Source organism: Gadus macrocephalus, chromosome 12 (genome assembly GCF_031168955.1).
Source record: "Gadus macrocephalus chromosome 12, ASM3116895v1".
In the NCBI taxonomy this organism is placed as follows: Eukaryota; Metazoa; Chordata; class Actinopteri; order Gadiformes; family Gadidae; genus Gadus; species Gadus macrocephalus.
The window spans coordinates 17,319,262-17,336,221 of NC_082393.1; the positions used below are offsets into that span (position 1 = coordinate 17,319,262).

The 16,960-nt window shown below is 41.7% G+C and overlaps 1 protein-coding gene across 3 annotated transcripts; it reads left to right on the forward strand.

Annotated features, from left to right (window-relative positions):
* The first annotated feature begins 2,362 nt into the window (after positions 1-2,362).
* lurap1 (leucine rich adaptor protein 1) lies at positions 2,363-15,964 on the forward strand. Of its 3 annotated transcripts, XR_009528232.1 has the most exons (3): positions 2,364-3,181; positions 11,109-13,797; positions 14,024-15,964. XR_009528232.1 is itself a non-coding variant. In XM_060066205.1 (2 exons), exons 1-2 carry the CDS (start codon positions 2,978-2,980, stop codon positions 12,000-12,002), a joined length of 948 nt encoding a protein of 315 aa, XP_059922188.1. In that variant the 5' UTR covers positions 2,363-2,977; the 3' UTR covers positions 12,003-15,964. The 3 variants fall into 3 exon arrangements, 2 of the variants coding, with proteins under 2 accessions (XP_059922188.1, XP_059922187.1); XM_060066205.1 differs by having other exon boundaries at positions 2,363-3,031; positions 11,109-15,964; XM_060066204.1 differs by having other exon boundaries at positions 11,109-15,964.
* Positions 15,965-16,960: the final 996 nt, after the last annotated feature.

Sequence of the window (16,960 nt, forward strand, 5' to 3'; positions counted from 1 at the left end):
TTTCAAAGGCGAGCAGAACAGCTAGTGCTCGTTTTACACCAAACGCAAATTTTAGCCACTGGGGGACCATAGGCAGGCTAGGGGAACTCATATTTATGTTAGAAAACCTCATAAATTGAGATTTTCATGTCATGGGACCTTTAAGGTATAAGGTTCAAAAACAATTCCCCAACATTTGCTGGAGAAACTGTTTCTCCATTTGCTGAAGAAATAATATGTGGGACCATAGCCACATATTGTGGGTTGGCTCCGTGATACAGACATACTGGAAAGACATTAAAGAGGAATTGGACAACTTTTTCAGGATGGATATCCCTCTGGACCCCTTACTTTTCTTATTGAAGAAATACCTGAAAATTTGCTTTCTAAGGACCAACGTTACATGTTACATATTATGTTAATGATTGCAAGTAAAATTATTACTATTAATTGGATGCAGCCTAGTCCACCAACAAAAACTCAGAGACGACAAAAAATCTACATGTCCATATGGAAAATATGACTATTTTATGACTATGAATATTTTACATTTGAAAGTACCTCTGTTCATAAGAAGATGGACCCCTGTTATTCTAGGCCTTAATTTAGAATAATAATTTAAACATACTGTGTGATATGCAATTATTTATCTTTCATGATTATATGGCCAATATATGTTGAATGAAGCTCAACCACCTTTTATTTTTTATTTTATTTTATTTATTTATTGTTTGCTTTAACCTCTCCTTAAGATAAGATAAGATAGTCCTTTATTAATCCCCCTTGGGAGAAATTCACAGGTGACCAGCAGTACAGTGGGAGAAGAGAAGAGCGAAAAAACAGTATATATACAATACATTTACTAATTGAAAATAAAATTATAGTACAAAACTATTTTAATAAGATAAAGTTAAGATAAAACAAACATACTATATACATGTAACTCTCCGTTTGTAGGTGACCTGTGTGTTAAGTAAATAAATAAGTACGATGAAATATGAGGTATAATATAAATATAAGTATAAATATAAATATAAATGTGCCAAATGTGCAGGGACCCTGAAATAATCGAAAAATTTAGTAAATAAATAACAAATAACAAGGTTAACAATAGGTGCAGTCCTTAGGTGTGCGGTTTAGTCCTTAAACAGGTCTGGATAAAGGAGCTGTTGGGACTTGAGATAGTGTTTGTGTCTGTGTGTTTGTATTGAAGTGTACTACTAAAATTGCCAGCAATGTTTAATAAAAAAAGATCAATACTGATTAAATTTGCTAAATAATGCCACACTCGACACTCCTGCACTCACACAAATCAGACTTAATTATTGGTATATCGGGCGTTTCACTTGATTTCATCTCATCATTTGTTTTGATGAACTATCTACTGCAGCAGTGATCAGTAAGCATGTCATTGGAAAATGTAGTTGACCATATATAAATACGCCTATTATAGTCTTTATCCATTTGTGCCAATGAGTTTCTCTTTGGTTGAATATCTCTGTGATGAAACAGGAAACACAGTGTAACTTTGCCCCTTTACTTTCTTTGTTTCCGGTCCAGGCTCTTCCGCAGAGATTCTGCTGTAAAAAAGTAGACCCACTGACTCACAGATGAAGAATCAGAAAATCTGTGAATAGGGCCTTGGGTTCAAAATAGTAAAATTTTCCCTTAATAACCTGTTGTTTCCTTTTTTCTTTTTATAAATTCATATTCTGGTCTGTACTGTACATTTTCTTTGAGTGGATGAAATCGATGCCAGACCATGTTACCATGAGTAGGTCATCCATAAGGTTAGAGAAGGATTGTGTCTTAAGAGACTCTCCTGCTGCTCCCCCTGCCAACTTTGGCATTTAGAGAGAAAAACCACCAGGAGATAGAAAATATGTAGCATGCTGTAACTTCTTAGGAGCTCACTTAATTTTCTCAATAAATGAATGTGCGTTATCTTGTCCATATAGCACAAATGCATAAAAGCATGCTTCCAATTAACAGCCATAGTTTCTGAACAATGTCTAAAACAAGCATCCAAAACACCCTTCAATTGTTCATTGAGGGGTTTAACTCAATAGAGAGATGTGCAAGATTAGGTTTAATGTATGCATTCATATAATGATGTGATGAGAGGTGAATCGGCCAATGATCAGAGTATACACATGATCCAGAATTCTAGTCTTAATCTTTCAATCTGCAGAAAGACATGACTGCATTCGAATGCTGACAGAAGATTTGATTTGTTTTAAATATATGTTTTTGACCAACAAACCCAGGACAACTTTTCAACGTCTTTTTTTTCTTTTTAGCATCATATTTTTTGTGGGCAGATCCTGTCCCATTAGTCAAGGACTGCTGGAAAATATAAAAGCTCTGTGGAACAGGAGTAGCGAATCAGCCATGGGGAGCTTTGAGAGGGCGTGATATTACAGTCATTACGGCAGGCGAAACAGTGCGTTTATCGCTCAGCTCTGCGGCTGCTGGTTGCTGTGACCAAAATGCAGGGAGACTGTGGTGTGGCTGCCGTGCAGTTGGTCCTACGCAATGCATCTTGACGGATTATAGCCTTCCAAAACATCCCGTTTTCTGCGTCTCGACATCTCCATTCAAGTAACCAAGGAATTAATAGTTTTTGCCCTCGACGGTAGAAACGCCGGACGAGCGAAGCGACGGGGCAAGTCATCCACGATCAGTGCGATAAGGTTTCGTGCCGTTACATGATGAACTTATCCATTTGTTTGCCATAAGTATTGCAAAATGCCCGTCGAATGGTGAAACTCAGTGGTCGATTTTCGTTTCATCACAGCTGCGCTTTCAAAGGCTGCCAACTTGTTTATTCTATCGGCGCATCCAAACTAATTGACCACGGTAGGATGCTGGCCGTCTACCTAGAGGTGACACTTGCAGCTTCGCACACCACTCCGGGAAGCTAAAACAAAAAGGACCTGGGTGCTTTTCTCGATTTTTTTAGAGACAAAAAAATTGTTCGTCAACATAACAGGACGCGATGGATGACGGCGCAAACGGCGAGACTGTCCTTCCAGACCTCAGAGACATAGAGGTAAAGATCGGACGAAAGATCCCCGAGGGCTTGATCAAATGTATGAGAGACGAAGCGTCGTCGATGAAGGGGCTCGAGATTGCAGCGGCAGACCGCGATGCGGGCAAGAAGGGTTTGGATGAAAAGATTAGGAAGTTAAAGATCGATATGGTAAGATCGACATGTCAAGGCGACTGAATAGAGTGTTGCATGCATTTTAAAAAGAAAAACACACAGAAACACACACACACGCACACGCACACACACACGCACACGCACACACACACACACACACACACACACACACACACACACACACACTCACACTCACACACCCACACACATCCACACATGCAGGTCAATTTAGAAAGCAGGTATGACAGCAAGAATATAGGCTATTCCACAATGATTTGACTCATAGGTTTAGCCATCCACTCAGTCCAATGATTCAGTAGCGCCTTCTGTGTGAGTAGCGGCAGGTGGCTGTTAAAGGACACACATGAATATAATAACATAACAACATTAACAGCATCATAATCTTTGAAGAAAGATTATGGGGATGATCATGAAAGTAACATATCATCATTATCCTCCTCATCATCATCATCAGTCATCAATATAAGGAGTAATAGGATAAATAAGTAGTAATAAGTAGCAGGAAAAGGCCTAGCAGGAGGAATATTTAGTAAGCCAAAGTAGTATCAGATGCACATTGAAAATAATATAATTGGTCTGGGGATATAAACTAGGTGTGCTGTTTAGTCTCTACATATATAAAATGGAGATGTGTGTGTGGTTCTTTATATCCTAAAAATAGGAAATATAGATTTGCTTGTTGCATATGTACTAGAAATACGGAATACATATCTGCTTGTTGTTTATGCACTAGGTATATGTAATATAGATGTACTTGTTGTTTATACACTTTATGCACATATGGAATAGATATGTGTGTGTTCTTTTTACACTAGAGATATGAGATGTGATTGTTTTTATTTGTACAGAAAGCACAACTACAAACAAGTAGCTTTCCTCTTCTGAGGTCACATGTGGGTCCCACACATTCATGTCATTCCAGTGGCCAATTGAGAAGCTCGCCTCATCTGTGGTTGGGAAAGAAAAAATATAATGACGCTGAAGCGCTACACATAGGGGGACCTCTTCCACCAAGCCCATTTACAGCCCATTTTCACTTTGGGAACATGTGGATTTTAAATATTCAAATGTATTCCCATTGTTGTTTTGTTGTTGACCAAGTCAGCCTATCCCTGCCTCTAAGCATGCTGGGATTCATGTGGACATTTTCACAGAGGGGGGCATAGGAGTAGCAGAAGGTTGTGAGACTGCCAGGATAGAGCAGTGCTACTTCCCTGTGTGTGTGTGTGTGTGTGTGTGTGTGTGTGTGTGTGTGTGTGTGTGTGTGTGTGTGTGTGTGTGTGTGTGTGTGTGTGTGTGTGTGTGTGTGTGTGTGTGTGTGTATGGAAATTGCTTTCAACGATAAAATTATTAAATACCAGCCCATTCTAGAAATACTAAGGGACCTAGTAGGCTACCAATGCAAGCTAATAGTGTTTATTTTTGGCAGCTTGGGGCATGTCCAGAACCGTGTTTTCAGTGGGCTGGCAGAGCTCTCCAGCAGAAAATCTAAACAATTAGCAAAGTTCTGCTCCATATCAGCAGTGATAGGCAGTCTGCTAGTGTGGCGCAGGAGATGATTTTTTTACCCTTGAACAAAGACCTATCTCATCTCTGAAATATTTGAATCCTGTCTCTTGTAATGTGATTGGTGGATTCAAATAAAGAATTAAATTAATTACAATTTGTGTGTGTCTGTCTGTCTGTCTGTCCGTCCGTCCGTCTGTCTGTGTGTGTGTATTATGAAGTTAACTTAGATTCTAACAATGGCACTCAAAATAGATATGCTTAGTCAGATGTGAAGTACAGTACAGAATTGTACAGTACTAACACACATGCACAGGGCTGCTCTATGAACAGGCTGTGCACACACATACAAAAGCATCCACATGCTGATTCATATGTGTGCCACCATCCAAACACATCCCAATGAACAATTCTTCATCTCTACCTGTGTGTGCGTGTCTGTGTGTGTGCGTGGGAATATGGATCTCATAGTGATTGAACCATCATAGCTGTAAATGGAAAGAGTTTCCTTAATAATGATACTAGCAGGATGGCAGCAACATTATGTAGGTCATATTTTATTGCATATTCTTTATATGCAACAGAATGGAACACATTCCAATTGCGGAGGTCCCAAAGTAACATCCGAGGCCAAGATTTAGTCAGATTTTCCCTAATAATGCTTTTTCCTATCTGTCTGGGTTTAGGGTTAGCCTGTCATGCCCTTTTTAACCCCAACTTTTCTAAGTCCTAAAGCAGAGATGGTTGTTATTACCATCCCAGGAATTTATGTATAATTGCAGGGCAAACATATACTGACCTAGGTAAGATTTCTCAGATGAAAATTAACACGGAGAGTGACGAGAAAGAGAGAGATTGAATACGAGAGAGAGAGAGCAAGAGAGAGACAGAGACAGAGAGAGACACAACTCTTACAGATATTTTTATTTGATAGAAAAAGCTAAATTATACGAGCAGCACGGTAAACAAAGAGGGGGAGACAAGAGGAAATGATGGAAACCAAGGAACGATCATCAGACAGAAGCAGAGCTGACATTGAAACAGATGGCTCGATGGGAGGTCTGGGGAGAGCAAAGGAGAGACAGACAGAGACAGACGGACAGGGAGAGAGACAGAGAGAGAAAAAACAGTTGAAAGACATGAGTGTGGACACTGGGGTCAATCCATAATGACGTCCTGCAAGAAACGATTAATCAGATGTGACCTCTACTCTAATCAGCTCTGTTTACAAAAATAGTTCAAATGGAAAGGTTATACACATTGACGAATATGTGCAGTCAGTAATGCAGAAAAAGAGCAAGAGACAGAGAGAGAGATAGAGAGAGTGGCAGCAGCAACTGTTAAGTGTGTTGATAATCCCCAAGGCGTCGTTATCACTCATGTCCATTAGATGTCATAGATCTCAAACTGGTTTACTGTGTAGGGTCTCTGCACACCAGTCCATATGGTCTTTCCGCATCGCAGATCAACCGCTAACCTTCACAGTCACACACTATATCTCCCCGGCCCTGTGAGAGGGGAGGGGAAAGGAGTCACAGGGGCCTGCTCCGTTTGGCTTTAACACTCCTGCAGTCCCTGTATGCCTGGGGTATCAGTAAGAGGAAAATACCCTAAAGAAAACCACAAAGAGACCATGCACTGGTGGTCCCATCGTATTTGGTAGGGAAACAACCTGCATGCATGCATGCGTTTATCATTTGGTGTGAGAACCAGGAGGGGTGAGGCAGTGATACATGCAGCCAGGGACCACGTAGAGAACCGAGAACCCACACTATGCTTATTTGAGCTTAGAGCTTAAGGGCGATGGAACCCAGAGCATAACATCAACATAATTTGACACAACGCCAATGTGAGTGGCTCACTTTCAACCACGGATGCCAAGACGCGCACGGATGGAAACATGATCAAGGCTTTCTGAATAATTTTAACATGCGCGCACACCCACAAAGACACAGAGACACACAGACACACACACACCATCTGATTTGAACATTTTTGGAATGCAGGTAGTGGAATGCAATTTCCTTGGTGGGATTACCTAGAAATTATGTTTGTTATTCTTATAAATAAGAATACACACATGCACACACACACACACACACACACACACACACACACACACACACACACACACACACACACACACACACACACACATAGATAAGCACACACACCCATGCAAGGGAAAATAAACGTGGCGTTAGATTAAATGAGAGTGCCAATACAGGGTGCAAGTATAAAATACAACTTTTAATGAAATGTGGTGAACAGGCATGTGTGCAGCAGTTTACAGGATAGGGACAGGATATTGTTTGCTGTAGGAGCAGATTTCATGTCCAGATTAGTATAATAAATTATCCTAAATAGATTCAAACATGAAAGATTTACCATTCAAAGCCAAAGTAGATTAGGCAAATAGAAAACTCCCACTAGTAAACAGGAAGTTTTTGCATGAAAGCAGTTATGATTGGTCCACTCTACCCTTTAGTTTCCACCTTGAGTAGTACGGATCGAAATGAGCAAAAAAATAGATATTTTACTCTATTCATGTTGATATCACACTGACAAAAACCCACACCCACACACACACACACAAACCCACACACAAATACACACCCACACCGACCGACCGACACACACACACACACACACATACACACCCACACAGACCAACACACACACACACAATAAAATTTGGAACCAGAGCTTTGCAGAATCTAATGAAATATCAAAGGCAAACGCCTTTGATATTGGCAAAAAGTTGGAACCAGTTTGCTAATAGATTGTTGGCAAATAGCAAAGAAGGAATAAAAAACGGATTTAGGTTGTATGCATTTTTTTTATTTAGGTTATAAGTTTTCTTACTTTTTCTTATTAAAAAATTGCAATTTAATGTTTCGCTCAATGGAAAAAAACTGCCAAACGTTTTAAATGGGTTTCTAAAACTTTGAAACAGCCATTCCATAGATAGAGCATGTAACTAAGTTATACAATTTCTGCCCATTTGAAATCGTGTGCATTAATTTAAAAAAATAAATAAATACGTTCTCGAAATATCATGAGAAAATCCTTTACCGGTATTAAATAAGCCTGTTTGGCCTACTTATACGTTGTAAAACACAGGCAAACAACATAATAGTATAAACCATATTGTAAACATAGAACAGCAGCTTAAACAGTGTACGTTTCAAGGTACAGATCTCTCATACACACAAACACAGGGCCCTATCTTGCATTCGGCGCAATTGACTTTCTCACTGGCACATGTGTCGTTGCTAGTTTGCAACTGGCGCAGAGCGTTCTTTTCCCTCCTTCGCCACGCGTCGGTAAATTAGGGAATGATCTTGCACCCCAAGGGGTGGTTCGGCGAAAGGAGGAGGCGTGTTATGGCACAAACGTTCCCTGGTGCTATTTTGCAGTTTCAGAAATCACTAGCGCCTCAAACCAGGAAATACCGTGTTTAAAGTCAGTGGCGTGTTGTTCAGATGCTATTTTAAGGGCGCATGCATAATGTTGCTTGTGCACCTCGCGCACACACTTTGCTTCTCTTATCTACCTAGCCACACATTCTTGGTAAATTATTTGGGAAAGAACAGCTGATACAGCGGTAATAAGTTGTACTTTTAAATAAATTCATCTGCAAACACCGCACAGCAACCACATATTTTCTTGACACAGACACCGTGTACATGCCCATAACTTTTAGGATTGATGAGTATTTGATCGTGAGAAAACATTGTTTTACCGCGAGTGAGTGTTAAAAAGAATGAATGAACGCGGGCGCACGTGTGTGTATCTGTAAAATAATTAATGAATGCGGGCGCGTGTGTGTGCGTCCATCGGTTTAAACACACGCAAACTAAACACGTAACGCATAATACAGTCCATGGCAATGTATATTAATGGGGGGACACATGCATATTAGGAACACAAGTCAATAACGATAATGCATTCAATACTGATAAGAAACGATGTTTATAATGTATTGCGTGTATCATTAAATAGAACCACAGTTATCGCATATCATATGTGTGTAAAGTTTTCTTTGTCGAAATTTATTTGAGTTGTGGAAGAAAACCTTATTCCATGTGTGACTTAGGCCATACTATTTGGCCATAAAATGAGCCATTTGAAGTTTGAAATTCATGTGCATCTGTCGCATTGGAGACTGCAGAAGCGCTGTCAAATATCAACTCGTCAGATTCAAATGCACTCATGGCTGTTGAAGGGGATGGGAGCTGGCACTCTCAATGGTTTATTGCTAATACACCCAAACCAAACCTACGGGTAATTAGGCTACTTCAGACCAACCCTTTTTAGATTTGCGCCGGGCGCAAGAGTCATTTTTACGCCGGTAAAATAGTAACATCGCCATAGAGCCGCCCACAAAGCTACTTGTGCTTGGCACTTCTCACTTGCGTTTCAGACCGTTAAAATAGGGCCCACAGACACACCACACACAAACACACACACACACACACACACACACACACACACACACACACACACACACACACACACGAACACAAACACACAACTGACTCTGCTAGGGAGGTATATTTGCTGCCATCCTCAATAACGACTCTGCTCCCGCCAGTCGTAACCTCAAAACCTCAGACACCTGCGCACACACACACACACACACATACACACACACACACACACACACACACACACACACACACACACACACACACACATAGACACACACACACAAACACACACACAAACACACAGCCGACTCTGCTAGGGAGGTATATTTGCTGCCATCCTCATTAACGACTCTGCTCCCGCCAGTCATAACCTCAAAACCTCAGGTCTGATCCCCTCCCTTAACCGTCCATTACTCTGCTGCCTGTGGGACAGCCTTTTATAGCACTATGCCCCTACTCCTACAGAGCCGTGTGTCAAGTATTATAAGAGCATTTAAGTTATAACTATTTTTACCTGGCCGTTCACTATTTGGACTCTGATGAATGGATGGACGAGGAGATGAACAGATTATAGGTGAATGGATGGAGACATGGATGGGTGGGGGTTGTTATGTTTTGATAGACGAATGGGAAAATGCAGCTGGGAAACCCTGGATCGCATAAGGAAGCTTTAGCCTGTCACTCTGAGCCTTTCCTGATGGTTCAGCAAGAGGCCAGGCACCGCCTACTCATGCAGATGATTCTGTGGAAATTATTTGTTTTCCAAGACTGCCTTGGTCTTATTATGCTTCCTAGGACACTCATCCTGTAGTAAATCCTCTGTGTAACTATAGAAGACCTGTTAGGAACCATTGCTCCCACTGTGACCACAACACTATGTTGACATCCAACAATCAATGGATTGTTCTCCACAGTTTTATTGACAAGGACAGAAGACTGATGGGCCTCCCGGTTGCAGGAAATACAAAATGTAGACAATGATGTGTAAAGGTCAGAGACTTAAGCCCTTAGGGGCCGAGTGAGTAAAAATGCTGTGATGGGTTAGTAAATGCGTTATGTGGATGTGTACAGTAGTGCTATGACATTCATAGGTTATAGCAAAGGTAGGTATTAAAAAATGAAATACAGTTAAGATAAAATAAAATGTAGACCAGTCTACCTTTGCACAATGCTAGTTCTGAGCTGCAGAATTACATGGATTAGTCGGCACAGTTTGGGGCATCTGTTCCCTTTGGTGGTCTGGCCTCTCCCTTGTGTAGAGGCCAGACCACGCTGGCCCTGCAGTGAAGGATGGATGGGGAGTTGTTGGGATAGGGCTGTATGATGTAGCAGAATGATTATTGTGTAGTAGGGACGGATACTACCTGAATGGATGCATGACCTGAATGACGGCTCGCTCAGTCCTTGCCCTACTCACTCCTCCTCAGACCTCCTCATGTGTTTGAGGAGGAGTGATCCATGACCAACGTTTTCACCCTTATTCCTGCCTTTGCTTTTGTAAGCTGATTGGAGCAGTAGGTTGGCAGGCCCGGCCACTCTCTGGATCATTGTCCTCCTCTTAATTTTACCAAATGATTCAATATTTCAGCAGAATTCCGTTCCTTTCTAAATCTCTTCCAGTCTTTTTGCTCGCCATTATATTATCATTAGAGGTCATTTTTTCACCATTACTGCAATACTAGTGACATGCAACATATTAAGGCCATCATGAGATACGGCTAAGCAGCTGAAACTGAAATATATAAGCATCTTACTTTGACTCCCGGTGTTGTAACAGCTTTCGGGTTAATTTGCTCTGATACATTCATTTTTTTCCTCTCCTAAACTTGACAATAAAGCGATTCATTATATAATCCCTGCAATTCTTTAAAATTTACTACAAGGTCCAAAGTTAGAGTACACATAGCAAGATAACTATTTGGAAATGGTAACGATATGCGATAGCAGGAGGTAGCCCCCTCGTGATCCCGCTAGCTCACCCATCTTGTCTCTGTGCTCCCCAGGCTTTCCTGCGCTCACTGGACCTGAAGATCCTGCAGCAGCTGCTGGCACTCCATGAGGGCATGGAGGCGGTGCGCTGGCTGGCTGAGGAGCGCAGCACACTCAACAGCCGCTGCAGCAGCCTAACCAGCAGCCAGTACAGCCTGGGTGAGGGTCCAGACACCTCCTGGCGTGGCTCCTGGAGCAGCCTCCACGACCCAAACGACAAGCTTGACAACATCTCCATCGGCAGCTACCTAGACACACTTGCCGACGACATGGACGAGTATGGACCCACGAGTTCAGAGTCCGTCCTCTGCTCCCCCACTGCAGCTCGGTCCCCAGGGCCCGATGTGGCCCCTGCTGGAGGTCGGACTGGCAGCCTGGCCCCCAGCGCTGTGGAGGGGGCCGGCGGTTGCGCAGGCACCAGCGCCGGGACGGGTCCTTTGACCGCCAATGTGCCTGACGGACGTCCGGCGGGCACTGGGGCGGGAAGCGTGGCGGAGGCGACTGCTGTGGCCGCTGCCGGAGCTGCAAAGGGTGGGAGCAGGTCAATAGCCACTGGGAAGAAGGCAGCTGCTGCTGGTCAAGCTAAAGAAGGCCCTAAAGGAGAGGCTGCTATCTGGACAAAGACCAAAGAGCTGGGTAAGAAAGACCCAGTCAGCAAGGACATTGGTCAGGCTAGGCCCGTTAAAAACATGGGGACCTTGGAAGAATCGGCCAAGAAAACTAGTGGTTCCGATCCAATCCAGCCATGTCTCAGCGACAAACTGGGAAAGAGCCACAGCCCCAAATACAAAGCCTACACAAACGGGAAGAAGGACCTGGACACCTGCAAGATTAATGGGAAGATGCACCTGGAGTACGACGCCCACTGGCGCTGGGTACAATCCCAAGACGATGTCACGTTCTTGTGAGATCTACAAAGCCAATACATGAATGTGAATCCACCCCTCCTGGGAACTGTCAAAGACCGCAAAAGCCCAAACTTACAATCAAACTCTCCTCTAATAAACTCTATTTCAAATAACAATAATAATACTATTTGCAACCCAGGTCGAGAAGAGAGAAGTAAAGAGGGAGAATTGGAGTAGAAAAAGTACGAAGGAAATTATAATTATTATCATATTTTCTTGTACATATGCAAATACATTATCAAGCTATAATGTCAGGCTGGAGGGACATGAAGAGAGACCCCAATCTGGACCGCCCAGGTGGGCCATCACACACTAAATAATGATGAGAATCCTGTGTTCTCTGGTCTGATCTCAGGGTTGGTTTCCTATCGCCAATCCCTGGGTGTGATGTCAGTTGATGGAATGGTGCCTTGGTGGAATAATAAGACAAAGTTTTTTTGTTTGCCCGTTTAAAGATAGTTCAAGCACAGTGATCGGATGTGTGTCCTCACAACACCTGAGATTTAAAAACTAACAACAATTTCTCCTTTATTCAGGATAATGACTAAGTGTCAATGATTAAGTGTCATCTCTATTAAAGTTATGCAATCAGTAGAAGACAGCATGTGGTTAGACATGTTTTCAAACTTCACATGGATCAAAATAATTGTATAGATATTGGCATGTAATCAATTGGAACATAAATTGTGTATGTTATATTTTACTCCTATGTGACAGCGACATCAATCAACGATATTGGTATCGAAACTTATTATACTCAAATTTGTGGTCCAATGTATCTGTGGCTGTTTATCAATATCGATATATAACAAAAATTGTAAAATAATATAAAAGCAAAAGAGTACTTGATGATTTGGGAAAAACCGAAGCATAGTCCTTGCTACTGTATTAAATACTCTTTGGTTCCAAAGAGTATTTAATACTCTTTGGTTCCAAAACATCAAGGGCTCATTGGTTAAGAATGGAAGACCCTAGTGTTTCCTCCTAAAGAAAGGCAAACAAAGAACAACCATGACAACCGATCAAGTGTCTCTCCTTTGCAATGTAAACACTGTTTGTCGCCGTTCTCCTTTTGTGAAGCTAATGCCGTCAGTGCTTAAATGACTAAATGCAATATTGTATATTCAGTGAACGCAATACAGCTACTCTGTGCATCAGGTACTAATCGTGACTGGCTGTAGAGCTTATCAATCTTAAATATGGCTCAGTGTTGTGTTTTACGATTATAATGACCCATCTTAGCTACATTTGGAAAGTAGATGTTGTGCCTGGTTGATGTCAACCTAAACTGCATATGCCTGTATTCTCCTTCCTCTTCTAACTGCACTGCTGTTATTATCTTTTAGATTTTAGGAGTGCTGTTTTCTACTTTTAGTTTACCCAATGGATTTTGCATGACTCTGTTCGCAAAGATTTATTTATAAGAAAATATTTCAAACCATTACAATCACCATCATTAATGGTTGGGAAATTATTAATGTATTCATATTGTTGGACACCTCTGTGTGTGATTGTGTGTGTCTGTGTAATAGGTCAGGGTGCAAATGTAAAGCTCTTTCAACTCATCTTTCACTGCAATGCTGAATTTATCAACATACCGTTTTAAAAATAGCCTAAAGTATTTGATGAGGGGCGAAAGGGAAAGAACATTATGCAATCAGTGCTTTGTTTTTCTGAATAATACTGACTCAAGTAGAACAGGACCGAACAGCACGTTTACAAAAAGTGATTCTGCATCAGAAGTCATGAGAAGATAAGCAACAACATGAGAATCTCCTCTTATGTCGCTCTCGTGGTTTTTTTCTGGAGGGGAGTGGGGTCTCAAATCCTCCTCACCTCTCTACTGTCCAATAGCACATGGCTGTGGAAAAACCCAAAGCCATGGCCAAAACACACGCACACACACACACACACACACACACACACACACACACACACACACACACACACACACACACACACACACACACTTATGTGTGGACTGGTGTGAGATGAAACAGTGACTGCAGGCCAGACTCCAGGGACACAAGGACATTTCTAGTATAATCCAGACGCGTGTATCTAAGATGGTGCGTGCCTCAACCCAACAGACGTGAAGTCATTCTGAGGTCTAGTTGCTTTTTCCTTTCCGTTTTCTGAGTAACCATTCATGTTGAATGGTTGCTCACCACAAACTGCTTCACTAGTTTGTGGTTTTCGTTCCACATTATTCGCACCATATGGAGAAAGAAAACCACAGAGGACTCCAAATAGCTGTGATACGCATTAGTGGACGTTGGAGTAATATATCTTGAGATGTTGGCTGGCCACATGAGTGAACGTTGGAGTAACATATCTTGAGATTGGCTCGCCACATTAGTGGACGTTGCAGTAATGCTGGGAATGCGTGGGTCAGTTTGTCAGGGGCTTTGGTTTTTAAGCTTGGAAGCAGCCCTGTCCAGGGTTTCGTCTGAAGCTGGAGCAAAAACATGTTTTCATGACCTCAAACATGTCAATATATTTATAAGAACTGATTTTGTCTCTGTGTCTCTGTGTTGGAGCTACAGTATTTGTGCACAACAGCTTGTTATGATTTGCTTAATGCATGCAATATAGTTAAAACAATGTGTTCACTGTTTCAATCTCCACTAGCCTTGTGTGAAGGGTTTCTGTTTAATACGTTTATTTGGGTTAGGGTTAGGGAATCTAACCTTGTTTGATTTCAGAGATAAAGTTATAGGAAATGCATAATAGCATGTTATAACTATTTTCGCCATGCTTAAACTCAATATACAAAGACTCACTCGTTTATGTTGCCGTGGATAAGGGTGTCGTCTGACTCTAAATTACTCAATGTAAAGATTTATATCTAGATTTAATGCCACGGCTTGACATGTTTGCCCTAACCTCAGGTGCCCTGCTATTCTGGCTACAAGACAAAGCATGATTACATAGGAGAGATTGTATAAACGGTGTTGCCATGCCAATGACAGAACAGTGGCCCTCTAGCAACCATGTATTATTGTCTGTTCTAACTGGAATAAGGAATAGCCAGAATTTTTTTTGGTTACTTTGCCTGGAAAGGACCATATTGTTACAATAGTCATATTGGTCCTATCATCAGCTGTTGCATAACACAGATGTTTTATTCAAGGTAAAGACAGCTAACTGCTACTCATTAAGGGTGACTACTCCGGGGAAGGCTGTGAAACTGTCATGCAATGTTTAGCTTTCCTTCACCTCCGACTCCTTCAGTAGGGTCAATACCATGAAGTGAACCGCGATGCAGCTTTGGATCCAATGCGTATCGTATTTTGCACTCTCACTCTCTGCATTTGCTGAAAAGCTCTTAAGCATTGGGGTGGCGATGCCTCTGCCTCCTGGTGACCATAAGCACCGCTACAGGGTTATGTCTGATTAAGTGCAAGAGGCTTGCTAATTGCATCTCCAGAGTCGGAGCAGAGCAGCACAGCAGGCAAACATAGAGAACTACACCAGGGTTGTTGTGTGTTGTCCATGTGTTGTTACACTCAACTCGCACACATGCACACGCATCAGCATCCAGAGTGCCCATTTTGAGGCAAATTAGGCATCAAGTACAGCTTACCCTGGCACAACCATCAATGTTATTCTCCTGCTTATGTCACTGCGTATGTATGTGCATGTGTGAGGTGTGTATGTGTGTGTGTGTGTTTTGTCCCAATCTGTGTATGAGCCTCCATACGGCTATACAGTATGTTACATCTGGGAGAAAGGCCACAGAGGCTGACAGTGTAATGGATATTTTTGCACATCCACGTATTGCTCGTACGAGTAACCGCGAGTACAAAAGCGACTTTCTTTTGGTATGCAACTTGTTCAAGAAAGTGTTATTATACTTTGTAAAACAGTATTAATAATATGACAATTTATGTTAGGGAATATATTGAGCGGTATGCAAATATGTACATGCTTCTCCAGCGATTAAAGATATTTTAAATGTTTTACATGTCTGTTTTATTCAATATCCTGACCAAGAATGAGTTCAACAGAAATACTCGGCTCAAAGACTAACTGGGAAACTCTTTCCCATTTCCACAGGCCTGGCTGGCCTCCGCGGGCCATTTTGCATCAAATATTTTCTGCTAGATAAATCTAAATAGGATACTCAAACCAGGTATCCATCTCTCTCTCTCTCTCTCTCTCTCTCTCTCTCTCTCTCTCTCTCTCTCTCTCTCTCTCTCTCTCTCTCTCACAACCGTGTATCTCTGCCCAGACATCCCTAAACAGCAAGGCATTGTGTTCCACTCTAATCAATAAGCTAAGCAGTTCTGGCTTCCTCACATCCATTAGTAAAGTAGTGCATCCTGTCACTCAGCTAATGCACTCTATGTTAGCATGGGGAAAACAGACGTTCAAATCAGGTGTGTTGATGGTGTATGTGTGTATATGTGTTTGATGAACCACAAAGTTCATCATCCATGTTTTTTTATCAACGTACTCTTGATTGATTAGATATTTGCAGCTTCTTGACTTGCGATCAAACAATGTAATGAAATATACAGTGATACACACTGTACGAAAAAAAGGATGTTTACTGTCATTTTGATGCTTTTGCAGTTTTTTGTGACCCAATTGGATTAAGGTCACCCTTGTGAAGCATTAAAGCTTTTATTCTACAGCTAAAGACAGTAAATCAATAGCTAAATCCAGCTAAATTTGTTTTGGTTTTTCTAGGCAATTGATAACTGCACCCTGAGTGTGCACGGTAATCACCATGCAATTCAGACTCAACTATACTACTTCTTTATATTCTCTATACCACTGAAAGCAATGGGCTTTTGGTGTGGTGAACAGACACTTCATCCTGTAATATACTGCTGATGAATCACACTAGACAGCAGAGGAAGCAGGTAGATTACCTCTGTGGGTTGGAACAGAATCTGAGATGGATTTGGGTTAAAGTAGATTTGTGTCAAGTACTGTAGGCGGTTCATTGT

What these genes read in the sequence shown, in the direction of transcription:
- lurap1 (XM_060066204.1), top strand. Translation starts at nt 2,978, where the DNA reads ATGGATGACGGCGCAAACGGCGAGACTGTCCTTCCAGACCTCAGAGAC. An exon ending in GGAAGTTAAAGATCGATATG is followed by an intron (nt 3,182 to 11,108) that starts GTAAGATCGACA and finishes TGTGCTCCCCAG; the next exon opens with GCTTTCCTGCGCTCACTGGA.